This window comes from Gigantopelta aegis, chromosome 4 (genome assembly GCF_016097555.1).
Source record: "Gigantopelta aegis isolate Gae_Host chromosome 4, Gae_host_genome, whole genome shotgun sequence".
NCBI lineage: Eukaryota > Metazoa > Mollusca > Gastropoda > Neomphalida > Peltospiridae > Gigantopelta > Gigantopelta aegis.
The window spans coordinates 118,471,138-118,495,006 of record NC_054702.1 but is presented as its reverse complement, the minus strand read 5'-3'; the positions used below and the strand labels follow the sequence as shown (position 1 = coordinate 118,495,006).

Genomic DNA, 23,869 nt, shown 5'->3' with positions numbered 1-23,869 from the left:
GGTGTTTTTCTTACTTCAGTATGACAATTTGTGACTGGCACAGTGACAGAAGTGGTGTTTTTCTTACTTCAGTATAACAGTCTGTGGCTGGCACAGTAACAGAAATTGTGTTTTTGTTACTTCAGTATGACAGTTTGTGACTGGCACAGTGACAGAAGTGGTGTTTTTCTTACTTCAGTATGACAATTTGTGACTGGCACAGTGACAGAAGTGGTGTTTTTCTTACTTCAGTATAACAATTTGTGACTGGCACAGTGACAGAAGTGGTGTTTTTCTTACTTCAGTATGACTGTTTGTGACTGGCACAGTGACGGCAGTCATGTTTTTCTTACTTCAGTATGACAGTTTGTGACTGGCACAGTGACAGAAGTCGTGTTTTTCTTACTTCAGTATGACAGTTTGTGACTGGCACAGTGACGGCAGTCATGTTTTTCTTACTATAGTATGACAGTTTGTTGCTGGCACAGTAACAGAAATTGTGTTTTTGTTACTTCAGTATGACAGTTTGTGACTGGCACAGTGACAGAAGTGGTGTTTTTCTTACTTCAGTATGACAATTTGTGACTGGCACAGTGATGGCAGTCATGTTTTTCTTACTTCAGTATGACAGTTTGTGGCTGGCACAGTGACGGCAGTCATGTTTTTCTTACAGTATGTTTGTGACTGGCACAGTGACGGTAGTGATGTTTTTCTTACTTCAGTATGAGTTTTTGTGGCTGGAGCTGGCACAGTAACAGAAATTGTGTTTTTGTTACTTCAGTATGACAGTTTGTGACTGGCACAGTGGCAGCAGTCATGTTTTTGTTACTTCAGTATGACAGTTTGTGACTGGCACAGTGACAGAAGTGGTGTTTTTCTTACTTCAGTATGACAATTTGTGACTGGCACAGTGACAGAAGTGGTGTTTTTCTTTAGTATAACAGTCTGTGGCTGGCACAGTAACAGAAATTGTGTGTTACTTCAGTATGACAGTTTGTGACTGGCACAGTGACAGAAGTGGTGTTTTTCTTACTTCAGTATGACAATTTGTGACTGGCACAGTGACAGAAGTGGTGTTTTTTTGTGGCTACTTCAGTATGACAGTTTGTGACTGGCACAGTGACAGAAGTGGTGTTTTTCTTACTTCAGTATGACAGTTTGTGACTGGCACAGTGACGGCAGTCATGTTTTTCTTACTTCAGTATGACAATTTGTGACTGGCACAGTGACAGAAGTGGTGTTTTTCTTACTTCAGTATGACAGTTTGTGACTGGCACAGTGACAGAAGTGGTGTTTTTTACTTCAGTTAGTCTGTTCAGTATGACAGTATTTGTGACTGGCACAGTGACAGAAGTGGTGTTTTTCTTACTTCAGTATGACAGTTTGTGACTGGCACAGTGACAGAAGTGGTGCACAGTTTGTGACTGGCACAGTGACGGCAGTCATGTTTTTCTTACTTCAGTAGACAATTTGTGTGTTTTTCTTACTTCAGTATGACAGTTTGTGACTGGCACAGTGACAGAAGTGGTGTTTTTCTTACTTCAGTATGACAATTTGTGACTGGCACAGTGATGGCAGTCATGTTTTTCTTACTTCAGTATGACAGTTTGTGACTGGCACAGTGACAGAAGTGGTGTTTTTCTTACTTCAGTATGACAGTTTGTGGCTGGCTCGGTAACAGAAATTGTGTTTTTGTTACTTCAGTATGACAGTTTGTGACTGGCACAGTGACGGCAGTCATGTTTTTCTTACTTCAGTATGACAGTTTGTGACTGGCACAGTGACAGAAGTGGTGTTTTTCTTACTTCAGTATGACAGTTTGTGACTGGCACAGTGACAGAAGTGGTGTTTTTCTTACTTCAGTATGACAGTTTGTGACTGGCACAGTGACGGCAGTCATGTTTTTCTTACTTCAGTATGACAATTTGTGACTGGCACAGTGACAGAAGTGGTGTTTTTCTTACTTCAGTATGACAGTTTGTGACTGGCACAGTGACAGAAGTGGTGTTTTTCTTACTTCAGTATGACAGTTTGTGACTGGCACAGTGATGGCAGTCATGTTTTTCTTACTTCAGTATGACAGTTTGTGACTGGCACAGTGACAGAAGTGGTGTTTTTCTTACTTCAGTATGACAGTTTGTGACTGGCACAGTGACAGAAGTGGTTTTTCTTACTCGGTATGACAGACTGGCACAGTGATGGCAGTGTTTTTCTTACTTCAGTATGACAGTTTGTGACTGGCACACAGAAGTGACGGACAGTAACAGAAATTGTGTTTTTGTTACTTCAGTATGACAGTTTGTGACTGGCACAGTGACAGAAGTGGTGTTTTTCTTACTTCAGTATGACAGTTTGTGACTGGCACAGTGACAGAAGTGGTGTTTTTCTTACTTCAGTATGACAATTTGTGACTGGCACAGTGACAGAAGTGGTGTTTTTCTTAGTTCAGTATGACAATTTGTGACTGGCACAGTGACAGAAGTGGTGTTTTTGTTACTTCAATATGACAGTTTGTGGCTGGCACAGTAACAGAAATTGTGTTTTTGTTACTTCAGTATGACAGTTTGTGACTGGCACAGTGACAGAAGTGGTGTTTTTCTTACTTCAGTATGACAGTTTGTGGCTGTCACAGTGACGGCAGTCATGTTTTTCTTACTTCAGTATGACAGTTTGTGACTGGCACAGTGACAGAAGTCGTGTTTTTCTTACTTCAGTATGACAGTTTGTGACTGGCAAAGTGACAGAAGTCGTGTTTTTCTTACTTCAGTATGACAAGCTGACGAAGCTGGTGAAGGACTTTGAGCCGTTCCGCAACCTGTGGATTACGGTGTCCGACTGGCTGCGGTGGAACGAGAGCTGGATGAACGACCCGCTGACCACTATCAACGCCGAGGACGTCGAGAAGAACGTCAATGAGGCCTACAAGACGATGCACAAGTCCGTGAAGATCTTCCATGATATACCGAGTAAGTGTGGACCACTGTCAGAATGGGTGATCATTACTGTACAAGTAAGTGTGGAACTATCACAGTGATATACGTAGTAAGTGTGGAACTATCACAGTGATATACCTAGTAAGTGTGGAAATATTACAGTGATATACCGAGTAAGTGTGGAACTATCACAGTGATATACGTAGTAAGTGTGGAACTATCACAGTGGTATACCAAGTAAGTGTGGAACTATCACAGTGATATACCTAGTAAGTGTGGAACTATCACAGTGATATACCGAGTGTGGACCACTGTCAGAATGGGTGATCATTACTGTACAAGTAAGTGTGGAACTATCAGTGATATACCTAGTAAGTGTGGAACTATCACAGTGATATACCGAGTAAGTGTGGAACTATCACAGTGATATACCTAGTAAGTGTGGAACTATCACAGTGATATACCTAGTAAGTGTGGAACACTGTCAGAATGGGTGATCATTACTGTACAAGTAAGTGTGGAACTATCACAGTGATATTCTGAGTAAGTGTGGAACTATCACAGTGATATACCTAGTAAGTGTGGAACTATTACAGTGATATACCTGGTAAGTGTGGAACTATCAGTGATATACCTAGTAAGTGTGGAACTATCAGTGATATTTCAAGTAAGTGTGGAACTATCACAATGATATTCCAAGTAAGTGTGGAACTATCACAGTGGTATTCCAAGTAAGTGTGGAACTATCACAGTGGTATTCCAAGTAAGTGTGGAACTATCACAGTGATATTCAAAGTAAGTGTGGAACTATCACAGTGATATTCCAAGTGTTAATATAACATTAATAAATTATAATATTATATTACCCAGTTGCTAGTCTCATTAGTCATTATTGTTGTATTTGGTAGTGAAAATCTTCCATGATATTCGCCATCAGTGATTCACGAGCCTTAACTAGCTCTATCAATGGGTATTGTCCATTTGCATCACAAGGGAACCCATCAATTGGCATGTAACTCTAGATAATGAATCAAGCTAAAGTTCATATAAAACTATAGTAGTTAACTTTTAAACCCATACCAACTCATAATATTTTTTAAAATATGTTAACTAAAGAAGTGTTTTAACAAATTAGCAGCAAATTGTAGCGATTAAATCTAATGTTTAGGGTTAAGACAAACTGTTGGGACGTCCAACGTAGGCAGAAGTGTTGCTAGTAATTGATAACCCAGTACTCCAAGAGAAAAGATTGATCTGTTGGTTTGGATGACAAAACAGTGACTATTCTTTACTTTGAACATACTGCATGTGATAATAGTTGGTGACAGTAGAAGACCTTTAAGTGAAACTGTTCTAAAATAAAGTGAAATGTTTTTATTAATTTGCAAGATTCAGACCCAGGCGTTATCGATTGGAGTTGTAAGATTTTGTCTTTAGTATTCTTTCTTTTTAAAAGTCACAGTTAGATTTCTTCATCACTGCCTCAGTTACAACAGATTTAGATAGCATATTCATCTTTCAAATAATGTCTTCAGATCACAAACCATAGTCATAGTTCACACAAAAACTTTCAGATATCATATTCTTTCAAGGAATGTCTTAGATCACAAACTAGTCACAATTCACTCAAAAACTTTCAGATATCATATTCTTTCAAGGAATGTCTTAGATCACAAACTAGTCAAAGTTGAGCTTGGCAAGCACACTTAACTAAATTCTCTTTATGCACACATCCTCCCTTCAGGCTGGTTGTGTAGAGTATCAAAGTACAATGCACACACACACACACCCTTCAGGCTGACTGCAGAGTATCTAGGTACAGCCGCCACAGTGGAGGGGGTGCAGGGTGTGTGTGTGTTGGGGGGGGGGGGGGGGGCAGGCATTCAAACCAGGCACCAGCACTTACCAAGTGGGTTAACAGGGAAATTTTAGTATATAGTTAATACCATTAATTAGGAGCAATTTATACATTCAAGAAAAGCATTATTATTCAACTGTTCATATTGTGGACTACTTATACGCAGTGTTATGAATCAGTCAGTGGAGACAATTAGTAACATTCAGATTTTTGTTGTGTAAAATAAATGCTTTTTGATTTACTACTTAATATATTTTAATAAGATTAGCAGGGCTCGAACTTAAGAATTTGTCTCCCACGGCAATTTTTAAAAGAACTGCAAAGGGTGAAACAGACCACCGACGGCAATTTTTAAAAGAACTGCAATAGGTGAAACAGTCCACTGATGGCAATTTTGAGCCTGCCTATGGCAATTTTGTTTAAAGTGACATTTGCAGAAAATAAACCTGACTAAAAGGCTATCTTGTTATGTATAGACATTTTTTAACTGTGCAAATGTTAAATATTGGCAGATAATGTACACCAGGTTTATACATTTCGCCATTGTTGAGGAGCTTTACCGACAACACAAAAGTGCTATCGGTGATGCTCTTTACCTACAGCTATTTATATCTCAACGACAGCAATTGCCGCCGATGCCGCCATTAAGTTCGAGCCCTGGATTAGTGATTTTTTATACACTTACTGAATTTTAATCACAGATTTAATCATAAAAATGTTTATTTTCAAATTGCTTTATATAATTACAAATATGCAAGCCATGTATATTTCTTTAAAATGGTATGTAACAAATTGTATTTGATTTGAAAGGAACGGTGCCTGCTGTGCAATCAATACATTATCTTACCTGACTATGTCTTGTTAGAAAGCACAATGTTTAGTTTTGTGTCAGCTATTCAACTTGATGTTCACTTATTTTTGAAACACAGGTGCTTCTGTGAGACATCCTGGAACCGGACAGGTGTACAGTTTACATACTTTACATGTTCAGTTACTTTGGTTTTGAAACCTTAAATTCCTGCATCTCATTTATTAGTTTCTTATGTACTTTGTTTTGTCTCTATACCTGCTTAGTGACATATCTGTCTGTTAAATTATTAATTTTGAAAATGTTGTAAACTTTATTTGAATTACATTTAGATAAATATATGACTATTACTTTATTTCTCATTTTACCATCTCCCACTTAGTCAATATAATCGGGGGGTTTTTAACGGTTTTATCTGTAATGTTTAATGAAAATAAGATACATTTATTTTGTTGGATATTAATAAAATATTGCATATTTTGTTTAGGTGTTCAGCAAGTTGCTTTGGAAATCAAAAATGAGATTGAAGAATTCCGTCCTAAGATACCTTTGATTCAAGGTCTGCGTAACCCAGGCATGAGACACAGACATTGGGATCTGGTAAGTCCACATAAACATTAATACAACTTTAATAACCCGGTGAATTATTGCCAGTATGACAAATCAATATTAACATTAGTACTGCTTTGATGACCCTGTGAACTATCTCCAGTATGGCAAATCGATATTAACATTAGTACTGCTTTGATAACCCAGTAAAATATCTCCAGTATGACAAATCGATATTAACATTAGTACTGCTTTGATAACCCAGTAAAATATCTCCAGTATGACAAATCGATATTAACATTAGTACTGCTTTGATAACCCAGTAAAATATCTCCAGTATGACAAATCGATATTAACATTAGTACTGCTTTGATAACCCTGTAAAATATCTCCAGTATGACAAATCGATATTAACATTAGTACTGCTTTGATAACCCTGTAACATATCTCCAGTATGACAAATCGATATTAACATTAGTACTGCTTTGATAACCCTGTGAAATATCTCCAGTATGACAAATCGATATTAACATTAGTACTGCTTTGATAACCCTGTGAAATATCTCCAATATGACAAATCGATATTGACATTAGTACTGCTTTGATAACCTTGTGAAATATCTCCAGTATGACAAATCGATATTAACATTAGTACTGCTTTGATAACCCAGTAAAATATCTCCAGTATGACAAATCGATATTAACATTAGTAATGCTTTGATAACCTTGTGAAATATCTCCAGTATGACAAGTCCATGTTAACATTGATACAGCTTTAATAAACCAGTGCAGGGTTGAAAATTAACATGAAAACCAAGGTCGCCTGCAGGGCCAGTTGAAGAAAAATCTTACTGGCCCTTCTCAAATTCAACTAGCCCTCCAATTATCACATTGAAAATTAACTGCACAGGTAAAATTAAAATTATAGTGGGTTTTTTTGTTGAACAATAACTGTTTGCATTAAAAAAAATCAATGAACTGACGTTTAACTTCATAATGAATCAAGTAAAAATTGATATAAAAACATGTTTCTAAGTTTTAAACCCATATCAACTCAAATAAGAAAAAAAAATTGAAAAAGAAATCCAGTATAAATAAATGTTTCTTTACAAAGTACCATTAAGTTAAACATATTAAATATCATTTTCAATACAGGGTAAAAGAACTGTGCATGCTTTAGTAAACTAGTTTGGGAGTGGCAGTCCTCTTTGTGGTGATGCAAGAGGGATGAAATAAACTTTGTGGTGATACAAGAGGGGTGAAATTCCCAGCAAATGATTTCCTTGGGAGTGGCTGTTCTCCTAGATAGAGATCCATGGAATCATCCATAATTTTGACAAATTCCCATTCGACTCTGCTTTGTGCAGAGGTACGGTTGTGTCATTCAGATTACCTTGGATGTTCCATCAATTGCCTTAAAACTTGTATCACAAAAAAAGAGTTAACCTATGCAGTTTGATGGTAATTTGTAAAGAAGTTTTGTTTTAATTTACACTGCACTTTTACCCCCAATAAAATGTTATTTGAGACGGTATGGGTTTAAAACTTAATAAATTAATGTGTTTTTATATGAATTGTATCTTTATTCATTATGTTGGCACTGTCAAAATATAGAACCTGTTCTAGGTCTTCTGCTGCCATATCTGTAGTTTGTGCCAACATAGACACGGTGTGTTTTATCGCATTCAATTCAGTATCAGTGTTTCTTTTTTTAACTAGTACCATATTTGCCAGACACTAAAATCGATGGTCGCCCAACGGACTACCTTTGTAAGATTTTTAGTCACCCTTAGCCAATAAAGGTCGCCATGAGCGACCGGACGACTGCTAATTTTCAACCCTGCTAGTGAAATATATCCAATATATCAAGTTCATTTTAACATTAACATTAATTATTTCCAGTATTACAAGTCCAGATTAATATTGATACTGTGTTCATTTCCGTATATATTTATAAGTCATCTGTAATTTGTTACATTTTAAAGACCATCTTGCTTGTTGAATGTAAGTAAACTGTTTTCCGTGTGTGTGTAGCTGTCCGAGGAGCTGGGATTCCCGCTGCAGCTGAAGGCCAACCTGACGTTCTCCAAGTGTCTCGAGATGAACCTGCAGGACCACATCACAACCATCTCCAAGGTGGCCGAGGTCGCCGGCAAGGAGTACTCCATAGAACAGGTAGGCCACTTAGAGCTTTCAGCACACACTTGGTGATCTGTCACACTCCATAGAACAGGTAGGCCACTTAGAGCTTTCAGCACAGACTTGGTGATCTGTCACACTCCATAGAACAGGAAGGCCACTTAGAGCTTTCAGCACACACTTGGTGATCTGTCACACTCCATAGAACAGGTAGGCCACTTAGAGCTTTCAGCACACACTTGGTGATCTATAACACTCCATAGAACTGGAAGGCCACTTAGAGCTTTCAGCACACACTTGGTGATCTGTCACACAACCAACAAATACCTTTATATTAACAATGCTGATATGGTGCAAAATAGAAGTGCATCTAGAGAGTGGTGAAAAATACTTTGTAAAACAAATTGCCTACTATGCACTTACGAGAAACCATCTTTAGGGTAATTGAGTTGGTATACACCTATACAAAATTTTACTTGGGAGTAGATGAATGGGTAAAGACTCACGAAAATGTTTATTGTGTTTTAGCTAGACACCAATATTATTACTGTTTGGTGAATTTTTGTTGAACACGTGCAGCCAACTTGACGTCAGTTAATTCCAGACTTAGCTTCTTATACACCTGATAAGTAGTAGAGAACATGAATGTGATTGTGAAGTATGTAAATGTTTTGTCTCGTGTGCCAGGCTCTTGACAAGATGGAGAAGGAGTGGGAGCCGGTGCTGTTTGAGATCATGCCGTACAAGGAGACGGGCACCTTCATCCTGAAGAGTTCCGAGGACACGTCGCAGCTGCTGGACGACCACATCGTCATGACTCAGAGTATGTCGTTCTCGCCCTACAAGAAACCCTTCGAGGACCGCATCAACAACTGGGAGGACAAACTCAGAACGACACAGGTCAGTTCTTTGGAAACTAACATACACATGGTTAATCTTTATTACGTTTTGACGGACATGGTTTTCTTTGTAATTAGGTCGCAGGATCAATCACTCTATCAACTTTTTCAGTCAATGCTTCATGACTGGAATGTCAAATGCCACAGTATGTATTGTCCTGTTTATGGGAAGTGCATATAAAATCCCAGTGCTTCTTTTCTTTTCTTTGCAGCAGATTTCCTGTTATTTATCTCAACCAAGGGTCTAATAACCATAATACGTTAGACACCAAATAGCCATAGTGTCTAAAGTGCTGAGCTATCATTTAGCCATAGTGTCCAATGTGCTGAGCTGTCATTAAACTATAGTACATAGACTCATGCAGGCAAGTTATCATATTATGTGTATCAACTTCCAATACAATGCCTGATAATGGTGATTTGAAGAGAGTTACATATTGTCTTGCAGGACGTGCTGGACGAATGGCTGCAGTGTCAGCGCTCGTGGCTCTACCTGGAGCCGATTTTCAGCTCGGAGGACATCAACAGACAGCTGCCTGTGGAGAGCAAACGATACCAGACCATGGAGCGCATGTGGCGCAAGATCATGAAACATGCCAAGGAAAACCCACAGGTACTTATTGTTATATCAAACAGGCCAATCAAAATAAGAGGTATTTATTACATTCAAAACAATTAAAATATGTGAATGAAAGCCCACTGCCATTTATTGCATTTGTAACATGACAAGGAAACTAGCAAGTATTTTAATTTATATAAAACAGACAAATGAAAACTGACAGAGATTTACTTATATATTTGTTTATTTTTTTATTATTATTACAGAGATTTATTATATCTTAAGAACATTTCAAAGAAACATTTTTATACGAGTGATGTTATATCAAGTATTTATGTCATGACAATTTTGTTGTTTCACATTATCTAAACAAAGACTATTTTAGTGGTGGAAATTAGTGTCTTGATTGGTTATTTATAAGTTAATTGAAACTTACAGAAAATTGTGTAATGAAGTCTCCATTTTGTGTGACAGGTTTGTGTCCAGACAACGGCCTGCTGTGTTTCTGTGAGTTACTAACTATCGTCTGTGTTCTGTGTGACAGGTTATCTCGCTGTGTCCAGACAACCGCCTGCTGGACAACCTGCGTGAGTCCAACAAGCTGCTCGACCAGGTGCAGAAAGGTCTGAGCGAGTACCTGGAGACGAAGCGCACCGCCTTCCCCAGGTTCTACTTCCTGTCCGACGACGAGCTGCTCGAGATCCTCTCACAGACAAAAGACCCGACCGCGGTCCAGCCCCATCTCAGAAAGTGTTTTGAAAACATCGCCAAGGTACGATACTTTCAACGTCATGTCTGGTTTTGTTGAGGATCTCTCACATACTTCACATGTCATGTCTGGTTTTGTTGAGATTTTCTCAAATGCTTTACAACATGTCATGTCTGGTTCTGTTGAGATTCTCTCAAATACTTTACATGTCATGTCTGGTTTTGTTGAGATTCTCTCAAATACTTTACAACATGTCATGTCTGGTTTTGTTAAGATTCTCTCACATACTTTACAACATGTCATGTCTGGTTTTGTGGAGATTCTTTCACATACTTTACAACATGTCATGTCTGGTTTTGTTGAGATTTTCTCACATACTTTACAACACGTCATGTCTGGTTTTGTTGAGATTCTCTCAAATACTTTACAACATGTCATGTCTGGTTTTGTTGAGATTCTCTCACATACTTTACAACATGTCATGTCTGGTTTTGTTGAGATACACTCACATACTTTACAATATGTCATGTCTGGTTTTGTTGAGATACACTCACATACTTTACAATATGTCATGTCTGGTTTTGTTGAGATACACTCACATACTTTACAATATGTCATGTCTGGTTTTGTGGAGATTCTCTCACATACTTTACAATATGTCATGTCTGGTTTTGTTGAGATACACTCACATACTTTACAACATGTCATGTCTGGTTTTGTGGAGATTCTCTCACATACTTTACAATATGTTATGTCTGGTTTTGTTGAGATTTTCTCACATACTTTACAACATGTCTGGTTTTGTTGAAATACACTCACATACTTTACAATATGTCATGTCTGGTTTTGTTGAGATACACTCACATACTTTACAATATGTCATGTCTGGTTTTGTTAAGATACACTCACATACTTTACAATATGTCATGTCTGGTTTTGTGGAGATTCTCTCACATACTTTACAATATGTCATGTCTGGTTTTGTTGAGATACACTCACATACTTTACAACATGTCATGTCTGGTTTTGTGGAGATACACTCACATACTTTACAATATGTCATACCTGGTTTTGTTGAGATTCTCTCACATACTTTACATGTCATGTCTGGTTTTGTTGAGATACACTCACATACTTTACAATGTCATGTCTGGTTTTGTGGAGATTCTCTCAGATACTTTACAATATGTCATGTCTGGTTTTGTTGAGATTTTCTCACATACTTTACAACATGTCATGTCTGGTTTTGTGGAGATTCTCTCACATACTTTACAATATGTCATGTCTGGTTTTGTTGAGATACACTCACATACTTTACAATATGTCATGTCTGGTTTTGTTGAGATACACTCACATACTTTACAACATGTCATGTCTGGTTTTGTTGAGATACACTCACATACTTTACAACATGTCATGTCTGGTTTTGTTGAGATACTCTCACATACTTTACAACATGTCATGTCTGGTTTTGTTGAGATACTCTCACATACTTTACAACATGTCATGTCTGGTTTTGTTGAGATTCTCTCACATACTTTACAAAATGTCATGTCTGATTTTGTTGAGATACTCTCACATACTTTACAACATGTCATGTCTGGTTTTATGGAGGTTCTCTCACATACTTTACATGTCATGGAGATTTTCTAACAGACCAAAGAGCCAATTGCGGTCCAGCCATATCTCATAAACTGTTTTGAAAACATCGCCAAGGTGGGGTTTTACTTAGGAATGAACATTCTTTGATTATTCTTATTCTCACTAAATCGGCAGTGCAGTAACTGTTTTTAAGTAGGATATTTGTCAACTGTATTCCTTTTTAATACCCAACAACACACAATGTGTTTAATTGTCATTAAATACAGTAAAGTACACTTATAAGTTTTAAAACAAACTAAATATTTTGTCTCAAATTGTGCATTTCAGTGTAAATTAGTGTGTATACAACGAATTAAACATAACTGCAAAAAATGCAAACACGACGACATAACAAGGAATGTTTGTTTTTACTTAGTAGAGCGGTGTCAGCTAAGGGATAAAGTATTAACAAAACGTTCTCACTTCACTGCACTACAGGCCGAGATAACAAGTGACATTATCAAGGCATGCAACAAAAAGAATAACACTCATTTTCAACATGGCGGCAATTAGCATGGCTCAATGCGACCTCATCGTGTAGTGTCAAATGTTTTGCAAAGGGTAGCTTCAAAAGTACCATTTCTTGTGATAATCAACAAAGTTGAGATGATGTTGTCGTACAGTAAACTGGCGACCACGGTTTCATATGTTATCACCCTGAACAATTACGGAATTATCTTTGCTGAGGAGCCGACGCACGATGATATTGGTTGATAAATTATTGTCAAATGAAAGGACCATAATGAAAGACATCACAACAGTTTGGCAAGTTCAGAGGCCACCACTTAGTAAGCAGACAAAAACAAATTACAATTAAAAAAAACAAAAACAATGTGATTAAATGAACTTCTGATTTGAAGTTCTATTTTGCATTTTTTTGTGTATGGCATTTTGTATAGCATTTTGTCCTGTGAGTCGAGTGTGTATTTTGACTATGTTACTGTTCTGTAGCTGCGGTTTGAGGATGACTTGAAGATCACGAGGATGTACTCGGGAGAAGGGGAGGAGGTGGCGTTCCGTGAGTCGCTCTATCCAAACGGGAACGTGGAGGACTGGATGTTGGAGATCGAGAAGACGATGAAGGAGAGTCTCAGAATGATCATCAAGGACTCGCTGCAGGACTACAAAACAGTGAGCACACTTTTATATTATTAACTTAATGTCTACAAAACAGTGAGCACACTTTTATATTATTAACTTAATGTCTACAAAACAGTGAGCACACTTTTATGTTATTAACTTAATGTTTACAAAACAGTGAGCATGTTTTTATATTATTAACTTAGTCTACTTAACAGTGAGCACACTTTTATATTATTAACTTAATGTCTACAAAACAGTGAGCACACTTATATCGTTAACTTAATGTCTACAAAACTGAGCACACTTTTATATTATTAACTTAATGTTTACAAAACAGTGAGCATGTTTTTATATTATTAACTTAATGTCTACTTAACAGTGAGCATGTTTTTATATTATTAACTCAATGTCTACAAAACTGAGCACACTTTTATATTATTAACTTAATGTTTACAAAACAGTGAGCATGTTTTTATATTATTAACTCAATGTCTACAAAACAGTGAGCATGTTTTTGTTACTTCAGCTGAGATGGTGGTGTAAACATTGGTTCACTGTGTGGTCCTATATTTTCTAGGAGCATTTCCACTGTGGTGTGCTTTGTTGTTGTATGTTTATCAATTATTGACCATCACCGAGGCCAACGGCCGAGGTCAATATCAATTTCTTTGGTCCATAAAACATGATATTGCCTAAAAATGTGATCAATAATTGTTTTATTACATAATGTCATCCATAAGACTTGTACATTCCTGCTTTGTTTATCAGAATCGAAATGCTTATAATTTCCCATAATATGTTAAAACTGATGGGATTTAGTGACATCACGTAATCCTATGACATTGTATGACACGCAGAGGAATGCAGAAATAAACAGTTGAATATTACCAAGACAATATAACCAGCCAGAGTGTCAAAATCATATTAATAGCAAAATAAAACACAAAATGTGATAAATTTGAACATACATTTAATACTGAAGAGTTACCGATTACCTCAAAATGCATTTTTTTTAGTTGTAACATAAAATCCTGAGTGTGCCGATTCCAACTGCATTTTGATGTATCATGTACGTTTCTAAATCTGCGAGATATTCCTTACACAATTTGATGATTACTGACCTTGTCTTTGTCGTATTTGCAGAATTAAACTCAGGATGAATAAAGAAAAGTAAAGCATTTTGTCACAAGTGTGTGGTTGTTTACATTAGAATTAGCAGTTGACATTGCATTACATTACCTACTCATTAATTGGATAGAATTTTTATCTTTATTTTCATTTGTCAGGGCAATATCACTTTTGATGGACCGGTGGGACCGGTTCAGGGCAATATCATTATTTTTGGAAGGTCATGTGACTGGTTTTTGACCAATAAGAATACAGATATATTCTCGTACCGAGTGGGTGCTGTAATGGCCTGGTCAGGTGGTTATCGCTATGTTGTTTGTTTCAGCGCCCTTGTACCGAGTGGGTGCTGTAATCGCCTGGTCAGGTGGTTATCACTATGTTATTTGTTTCAGCGCCCTCGTACCGAGTGGGTGCTGTACTGGCCTGGTCAGGTGGTGATCGCTGCATGTCAGACGTACTGGAGCCTGGAGGTGACGGATGCCCTGGAGCAGAATGGGATCGAGGCATGCTACAAGATCCTGCTGTCCCAGCTGGATGACCTGCGAGACCTGGTGCGGCAGGACATCAGTAAGATTGGCCGCATGACGCTGTCCGCCCTCATCGTGGTGGAGGTGCACGCGCGTGATGTTGTCGCCAAGATGGTAGAGGAGGACATCCACAATGCCAACGCCTTCGAGTGGATCAGCCAGCTCAGGTGACTCACTTAACAGTTTTTAATTTTTAAAAATATTATCTTCATCAAACCTTAAAAGTTAATTGTATAGCAAACAAGAATATATTTTTGTGAGTATTGCAGATGTTACATGTCTAATATTAAAGGTAGATTGTATAACAAACAAGAATGTATTTTTGTGAGTATTGCAGATGTTACATGTCTAATATTAAAGGTAGATTGTATAACAAACAAGAATGTATTTTTGTGAGTATTGCAGATATTACATGTCTAATATTAAAGGTAGATTGTATAACAAACAAGATTAATGGGTTTTTTATATTTCAGATATTACTGGATGGAAGATGAAAATCTCTACATTCGAGCGGTCAATGCCCAGTTCCCGTACGGATATGAGTATCTGGGAAACACTGGCCGGCTGGTTATCACCCCTCTCACAGACAGGTCAGTTCCGTCTACTAGCTTTCTGTACACATAACATGCTTCTTAGTATGATTATCACCCCACTCACAGACAGGTCAGTTCTGTCTACTGGCTTTCTCTACACATAACATGCTTCTTAGTATGATTATCACCCCACTCACAGACAGGTCAGTTCCGTCTACTGGCTTTCTCTACACATAACATGCTTCTTAGTATGATTATCACCCCACTCACAGACAGGTCAGTTCCGTCTACTGGCTTTCTCTTCACATAACATGCTTCTTAGTATGGGTATCACCCCACTCACAGACAGGTCAGTTCCGTCTACTGGCTTTCTCTACACATAACATGCTTCTTAGTATGATTATCACAGACAGGTCAGTTCCGTCTACTGGCTTTCTCTACACATAACATGCTTCTTAGTATGATTATCACCCCACTCACAGACAGGTCAGTTCCGTCTACTGGCTTTCTCTTCACATAACATGCTTCTTAGTATGGGTATCACCCCACTCACAGACAGGTCAGTTCCGTCTACTGGCTTTCTCTACACATAACATGCTTCTTAGTATGATTATCACCCCACTCACAGACAGGTCAGTTCCGTCTACTGGCTTTCTCTTCACATAACATGCTTCTTAGTATGGGTATCACCCCACTCACAGACAGGTCAGTTCCGTCTACTGGCTTTCTCTACACATAACATGCTTCTTAGTATGATTATCACAGACAGGTCAGTTCCGTCTACTGGCTTTCTCTACACATAACATGCTTCTTAGTATGATTATCACCCCACTCACAGACAGGTCAGTTCCGTCTACTGGCTTTCTCTACACATAACATGCTTCTTAGTATGGGTATCACCCCACTCACAGACAGGTCAGTTCCGTCTACTGGCTTTCTCTACACATAACATGCTTCTTAGTATGGGTATCGCCCCTCTCACAGACAAGTCGGTTCCGTCTACTGGCTTTCTCTACACATAACATGCTTCTTAGTATGGGTATCGCCCCTCTCACAGACAGGTCGGTTCCGTCTACTGGCTTTCTCTACACATAACATGCTTCTTAGTATGGGTATCGCCCCTCTCACAGACAGGTCAGTTCCGTCTACTGGCTTTCTCTACACATAACATGCTTCTTAGTATGATTATCACCCCACTCACAGACAGGTCAGTTCTGTCTACTGGCTTTCTCTACACATAACATGCTTCTTAGTATGGGTATCACCCCACTCACAGACAGGTCAGTTCCGTCTACTGGATTTCTCTACACATAAAATGCTTCTTAGTATGGTTATCACCCACTCACAGACAGGTCAGTTCTATCTACTGGCTTTCTCTACACATAACATGCTTCTTAGTATGATTATCACCCCACTCACAGACAGGTCAGTTCCGTCTACTGGCTTTCTCTACACATAAAATGCTTCTTAGTATGGGTATCACCCACTCAGACAGGTCAGTTCCGTCTACTGGCTTTCTCTACACATAACATGCTTCTTAGTATGGTTATCACCCCACTCACAGACAGGTCAGTTCCGTCTACTGGCTTTCTCTACACATAACATGCTTCTTAGTATGATTATCACCCCACTCACAGACAGGTTAGCTCCGTCTACTGGCTTTCTCTACACATAACATGCTTCTTAGTAAATACCTGGAAACATACATACAGATGAGTTGATTCTAACAATGTTATGTTACAGGTGTTACCTCACACTGACTGGCGTTTGTTATGGTATGTTTCAGGTGTTACCTCACGCTGACTGGCGTTTGTTATGGTATGTTTCAGGTGTTACCTCACGCTGACTGGCGTTTGTTATGGTATGTTTCAGGTGTTACCTCACGCTGACTGGCGTTTGTTATGGTATGTTTCAGGTGTTACCTCACGCTGACTGGCGTTTGTTATGGTATGTTTCAGGTGTTACCTCACGCTGACTGGCGTTTGTTATGCTATGTTTCAGGTGTTACCTCACGCTGACTGGCGTTTGTTATGCTATGTTTCAGGAGTTACCTCACGCTGACTGGCGTTTGTTATGCTATGTTTCAGGTGTTACCTCACGCTGACTGGCGTTTGTTATGGTATGTTTCAGGTGTTACCTCACGCTGACTGGCGTTTGTTATGGTATGTTTCAGGTGTTACCTTACGCTGACTTGCATTTGTTATGGTATGTTTCAGGTGTTACCTCACGCTGACTGGCATTTGTTATGGTATGTTTTAGGTGTTACCTTACGCTGACTTGCATTTGTTATGGTATGTTTCAGGTGTTACCTCACGCTGACTGGCATTTGTTATGGTATGTTTCAGGTGTTACCTCACGCTGACTGGCGGTTGTTAGGCTGTGTCTCATGTGTTACCTCACGCTGACTGGCTGTTGTTATGCTATGTTTCAGGTGTTACCTCACACTGACTGGCGTTTGTTATGGTATGTTTCAGGTGTTACCTCACGCTGACTGGCGTTTGTTATGGTATGTTTCAGGTGTTACCTCACACTGACTGGCGTTTGTTATGCTATGTTTCAGGTGTTACCTCACACTGACTGGCGTTTGTTATGGTATGTTTCAGGTGTTACCTCACGCTGACTGGCGTTTGTTATGGTATGTTTCAGGTGTTACCTCACGCTGACTGGCGTTTGTTATGGTATGTTTCAGGTGTTACCTCACGCTGACTGGCGTTTGTTATGGTATGTTTCAGGTGTTACCTCACGCTGACTGGCGGTTGTTAGGCTGTGTCTCATGTGTTACCTCACGCTGACTGGCGGTTGTTATGCTATGTTTCAGGTGTTACCTCACGCTGACTGGCGTTTGTTATGGTATGTTTCAGGTGTTACCTCACGCTGACTGGCGTTTGTTATGGTATGTTTCAGGTGTTACCTCACGCTGACTGGCATTTGTTATGGTATGTTTCAGGTGTTACCTCACGCTGACTGGCGTTTGTTATGGTATGTTTCAGGTGTTACCTCACACTGACTGGCGTTTGTTATGCTATGTTTCAGGTGTTACCTCACGCTGACTGGCGTTTGTTATGGTATGTTTCAGGTGTTACCTCACGCTGACTGGCGTTTGTTATGCTATGTTTCAGGTGTTACCTCACACTGACTGGCGTTTGTTATGCTATGTTTCAGGTGTTACCTCACACTGACTGGCGTTTGTTATGCTATGTTTCAGGTGTTACCTCACGCTGACTGGCGTTTGTTATGGTATGTTTCAGGTGTTACCTCACGCTGACTGGCGTTTGTTATGGTATGTTTCAGGTGTTACCTCACGCTGACTGGCGGTTGTTAGGCTGTGTCTCATGTGTTACCTCACGCTGACTGGCGGTTGTTATGCTATGTTTCAGGTGTTACCTCACGCTGACTGGCGTTTGTTATGGTATGTTTCAGGTGTTACCTCACGCTGACTGGCATTTGTTATGGTATGTTTCAGGTGTTACCTCACGCTGACTGGCATTTGTTATGGTATGTTTCAGGTGTTACCTCACGCTGACTGGCGGTTGTTAGGCTGTGTCTCATGTGTTACCTCACGCTGACTGGCGGTTGTTATGCTATGTTTCAGGTGTTACCTCACGCTGACTGGCGTTTGTTATGGTATGTTTCAGGTGTTACCTCACACTGACTGGCGCTCTACATCTCAAGTTTGGTGGTGCCCCTGCGGGACCGGCTGGAACGGGAAAGACAGAAACAACAAAAGTCAGTAACTTGTGTATAAAAAATATATGTCGTAGGAAAAGAATTGTCTTCAGCATTGAGGTGATTTCTGGGTGAAAGTGATCATCTGGTCTTGGTCGTACAAAACTGCAAGATGTTTTGCATCACTGAATAGACTTAAATACCTGATTTTTAAGTTATTTTGTTATAACTAAACTGCAAAATAGTTTGTATCAGTTAACAATTTCAAGGTCCAAATTCTAGTCTAACTTTGAAGTCTAGTATTCTGCAACATTTAGGATTTTAAATTTATTCCTGTATCTACTTAAGTCAGAAGTTATTTTGAGCAAAAAACTGTTGCATACAGTGTTTCTAAACTTCAGTAAATGTTTGCAATAAAGATCAGAATAATTCTTGTACATGGTATCACAAAGGATAAATGTTGTTGCAAATCACATGTATTTTCTATTTATAATTTGGTTCCAGGATCTTGCAAAGGCGTTTGCCATCCAGTGCGTTGTGTTCAACTGCTCTGACCAGCTGGATTTCATGGCCATGGGGAAATTCTTCAAGGGTCTTGCCAGGTATTGTATTTAAGGCTTGGCATCGTCTTAAAGTGAGGTACAAAAGTCACATTACTTAGTTCACTTAATGGACAGAGCAAATATGATTCTAATCTGATGGAATAAACTTTAAAAATAATAAATTACATGAGGTTGTTAACTTTAAATAACCAGTTTTAAAAGCAGAATGTTAGTAACATAAAAGTATGTAATTAACCCAGCTTGTCTAAAGCTGTATTTATTAAGATATACTGTAAATCATGTAATTAATACGTCATGATATTATTGCGTCCGTACATGAGTGAACAAAAATGTGTATTTTTATTAATGCGTCGGGCAAAAGTCCATATCACATAAAAACCACATATTGTTTGGGCTTTATCTTTCATGTTAAAAGAAGTCAGTAGTTGTTTTGACAGCTACTACATAATCTGAAGCTAATCGCATGGTGGGTCGACCAGGAAGCCCTAATTACTTAAAGTAGTGTAATTAGTATAACTACACCTTATTGTTAAGGGTATGCCTCGCACTTTTGTGTGGTGATTGCTTCTAATTAATCCACCAGTAGGAATAAAAGGTAAATGGCTCCCTATTACAGGGCACAATATTTCACGCGAACGCAAACGTATTATTCTAACAAATGTTTTAGACTGATTTTATACACTTGATGCGCAGCACAGTAATAGATGTTAACAAATGCGATATATTGCAACAGTGACAACTTGCGACCAGTCTAACTTAAATGCCATGTATAGAGTCGAGCCAAATGGTTTGAAGAAATATGCACGGATTGTTGGTTGCGGTTATATAATTTTCTACCGTTTCATTTTTAAAGGAATATATTTAGTAATAAAATTTGTTGATTATAATTTTACAAATGTTCAAGACAGTTTAAATGTATACAGTAATCCAGAAGGTAAGAAAATTTGAAAAATACTCACATCGCAAAATGAGCTTTTTAAAAACAAAACATTTGGAACATCACTGTATTATATAACCGCTATGATATTCCAGGAAAGTGAGAATAGAATGGCAACATCGAAACGAAAGAATGATTCTTGAAGTATTCACAAAAAGACATTTAACAAAAATTGTTTTTGTATTTTGTTTCATCTTTATATTATAAAAGTTTTATTTTATTTAGAAGTATTATAGTAAAATCCTGCACATTTTTTATATTGGGAATTAGACTAAACAAAATGCGTCAAGTTATTATTGCGTCGATGTGTTCGCCGCATTTTTCGCATTAATTACTTGCTCGCATTAATTTCATGATTTACAGTAATTGAAAACCTGTAGGCAGTCAGTTTGGTGATAGTAGATGTCTGCAATGCATCTAACAGCCGGCTGAAGATGCTGTTTACATTTTAATTACTTTGTACACTGCAGTGCTTGTGCTTGTGAATGATATTGTCACAATATTATATTTATTCACACCAGCCACCAGACCAGCAAAACTAGTAGATGTTGTCTGTACAGTAAAACCATCACGGGTCACAATTCATAATCTTATTGGTGTTGTCTGTAAAGCATCATATTCACTGATATATTTGTTTTATTACAGCTTGATATTGTATACCTATCACTGGTTGTGATATAAATTTGTTTTGTTCCAGGTTCATATCAATCACAACTGTTGTCATTGATGTGACATAACAGCCTTATAAACTGACTGACCAGCCAGTGCACCACAACTGTTGTCATTGATGTGACATAACAGCCTTATAAACTGACTGACCAGCCAGTGCACCACAACTGTTGTCATTGATGTGACATAACAGCCTTATAAACTGAATGACCAGTCAGTGCACCACAACTGTTGTCATTGATGTGACATAACAGCCGTATAAACTGACTGACCAGCCAGTGCACCACAACTGTTGTCATTGATGTGACATAACAGCCTTATAAACTGACTGACCAGCCAGTGCACCACAACTGTTTTATATCAAAGGCTGTGGTATATGCAATCCTGTCTGTGGAATGGTGCATATAAAAGATCCCTTTCTACTAATGGAAAAATGTAGCGGGGTTCCTCTCTAAGACTATTTGAGAATTACTAAATGTTTGACATCCAATAGCCGATGATGAATAAATCAGTGTGCTCTAGTGGTAATATTAAACAAAACAAACTTGACTTTATAAACTGGTTGCGATGTAAACTTGTTTTGTTACAGTTCTGGCGCGTGGGCATGTTTCGATGAGTTTAACCGCATCGACGTCGAGGTGTTGTCTGTTGTGGCGCAGCAGATCGCCACCATACAAAAAGCCCAGCAGCAGAGGGTGAGAGTATAGGCTGGCTGGAGTGACCTGCTCTTGGCCTATACTTGCTACTCGCCTATTAACCTTTATCTTTGTAGTTGCCACTCACTTCTCTTGTTCTCCGATTCGCTTTAGTATTGGCATGTTTCTCTTCTTTACCTGTTTTGTTACACACCGGGCTGTGGAAATTAATTATTATTAAATCAATTAAAATCTTAAAAACTATGAGCATAATTTACGAAACCTGTTTCTCTTAAACGCAGGTGTTCAAGCATCTTAAATACACTGTAGTTACATGCGCATAAGTCAAAAACAGGCTTTGTAAATTTGGACATGTCTTTTTTAAAATAATTACTTGTAAAAATACTGACAGGATGTTAATATTAAATTATTCTCCACAGTCCTGTGCTTTACTGAACAATTTGATATGCATGCTGACTGGTTGCTATTTCAACTGCATATTGCACGCCCTAATCTAGAATTGAAAAAGTACAAGTGACTTCTCACTTCCCAGAAGAAAGTGGAGCAGTTTGATAAAAATAGGTGAAGTGAACTGTTCTAATCATAATATTTGTACATAAAATACGACTTCCGGTAATAAAATTTAAACAATGTGATATTAAGTAGTTGACATTGTGCCGTTATGTTAACATTAACATATTAATTAGTATTTTCTGGCATTACCAAAAATCACAGCACACGGCGCGACACGAGTCAGAAACAAAAGCCCGGTTTACGGGTGTATCTGAAGAATGTAAACATTAGACTACGACATGTAGTTAATCCTTCACAACAAAAAATGGTATAAGTATTAACATTTGTTGGTTAATTTTGATAATAAATTGAACAAAGTAAAACATTATTTCATCAAATCACAGTGTGCATGTGAAGAAACCATTTCCCGTTAATAGGCTGGTTCATGATTACTATAGGATGCAGTCTGGCGCCAGAGTTAAAACACTGTCCGACAAGTGAGCTATGACAATAAACAAGTTGGGATCTTAATGTCTGTTTTGTGATTTCATTTTTGAAATCAGATTAGGTCCAGAATATTACGGCTACTTCAACTTCTCACTATTGCTAATACCGTAGCGACTTGTGCTGACTTTCGGCAAAACAAACGCTCATTTCGCCGCCAAGATTAGGGCCTGCATATTGAAAATGTTACAAACTATCAGTTAAAGATGACATGTTTGTAATGCATTTTAGGTTTTTTCTTCTCTAAATCATTTATTATCTTGCAGTTGAAAACTGATGCTAATTTGAAATTGTTCAGTACAGTTGATGTTGTCCAGTTCATTTTATCATTTTTTTCATAAACTTTATTAATATATTTTGTGTTTTCTTAATATATTTTCTTAAGTTGGACTGGTTGGACTGGTTCAGTAGGTAACATATTGTTCGTAGTCATTTAATAGAAATATATTGACATTTTACTTGCCTCATGTCAGTAACTTAATGTACACACACATCATTTTTATGCACATCGTTTTAATACTATTTTATTTTGCTAAACGGTAATCATTTTGCTTGCAGAATTAAAAGTGGGAGTTTTAATTCATTCTAGTATTAGGTTTTGTTTTTGTTATACAGGAAACAGCTTGATGGTCTTCTTTCTTTCTTTCAATTTATTTTCGTGCTTATATCCAGTTAAGGTTCAAGCAAGTTGATGGTCTAAGAAGCTGTTAGTGTTGTTGTTGTTGTTTGTTATTTCTCTGTCTTCCAACTGCCTGTCTCACTTTCTACTGACTGTTCACCTCCAGCTCCGGTGCCTGGGCTTGCTTTGACGAGTTTAATCGAATAGACATAGAGGTGCTGTCCGTAGTGGCCATGCAAATCATGACCATAACTCGAGCTCAGCTCGAAAAGGTAGGACTGTTTAACACAACTTGTCCTTCGTTTGCTGTTGGCACTGGGCATGGAACAACAAACAGTTTTGTATGCAGAAAACTGTCAACACACCTAATGCGAATGTTTTTAACACATGTAAGCTTATTGGCACACCTTGGTTGTGT

General features: G+C 38.2%; 1 protein-coding gene across 1 annotated transcript in view; it reads left to right on the top strand.

Annotated features, from left to right (window-relative positions):
* The window catches only part of LOC121370223 (dynein heavy chain 1, axonemal-like), a 175,400-nt gene that overhangs the window by 28,624 nt on the left and 122,907 nt on the right, over positions 1–23,869 (top strand). Inside the window, exons 20-31 of the mRNA XM_041495345.1 lie at positions 2,747–2,945; positions 6,066–6,178; positions 8,162–8,302; positions 8,954–9,166; positions 9,614–9,778; positions 10,269–10,496; positions 13,026–13,205; positions 14,678–14,979; positions 15,286–15,402; positions 18,981–19,071; positions 19,516–19,613; positions 21,770–21,875. Of these exons, the coding sequence (XP_041351279.1) occupies positions 2,747–2,945; positions 6,066–6,178; positions 8,162–8,302; positions 8,954–9,166; positions 9,614–9,778; positions 10,269–10,496; positions 13,026–13,205; positions 14,678–14,979; positions 15,286–15,402; positions 18,981–19,071; positions 19,516–19,613; positions 21,770–21,875 (1,953 nt within the window). The remainder of the gene's footprint in view (positions 1–2,746; positions 2,946–6,065; positions 6,179–8,161; positions 8,303–8,953; positions 9,167–9,613; positions 9,779–10,268; positions 10,497–13,025; positions 13,206–14,677; positions 14,980–15,285; positions 15,403–18,980; positions 19,072–19,515; positions 19,614–21,769; positions 21,876–23,869) is intronic.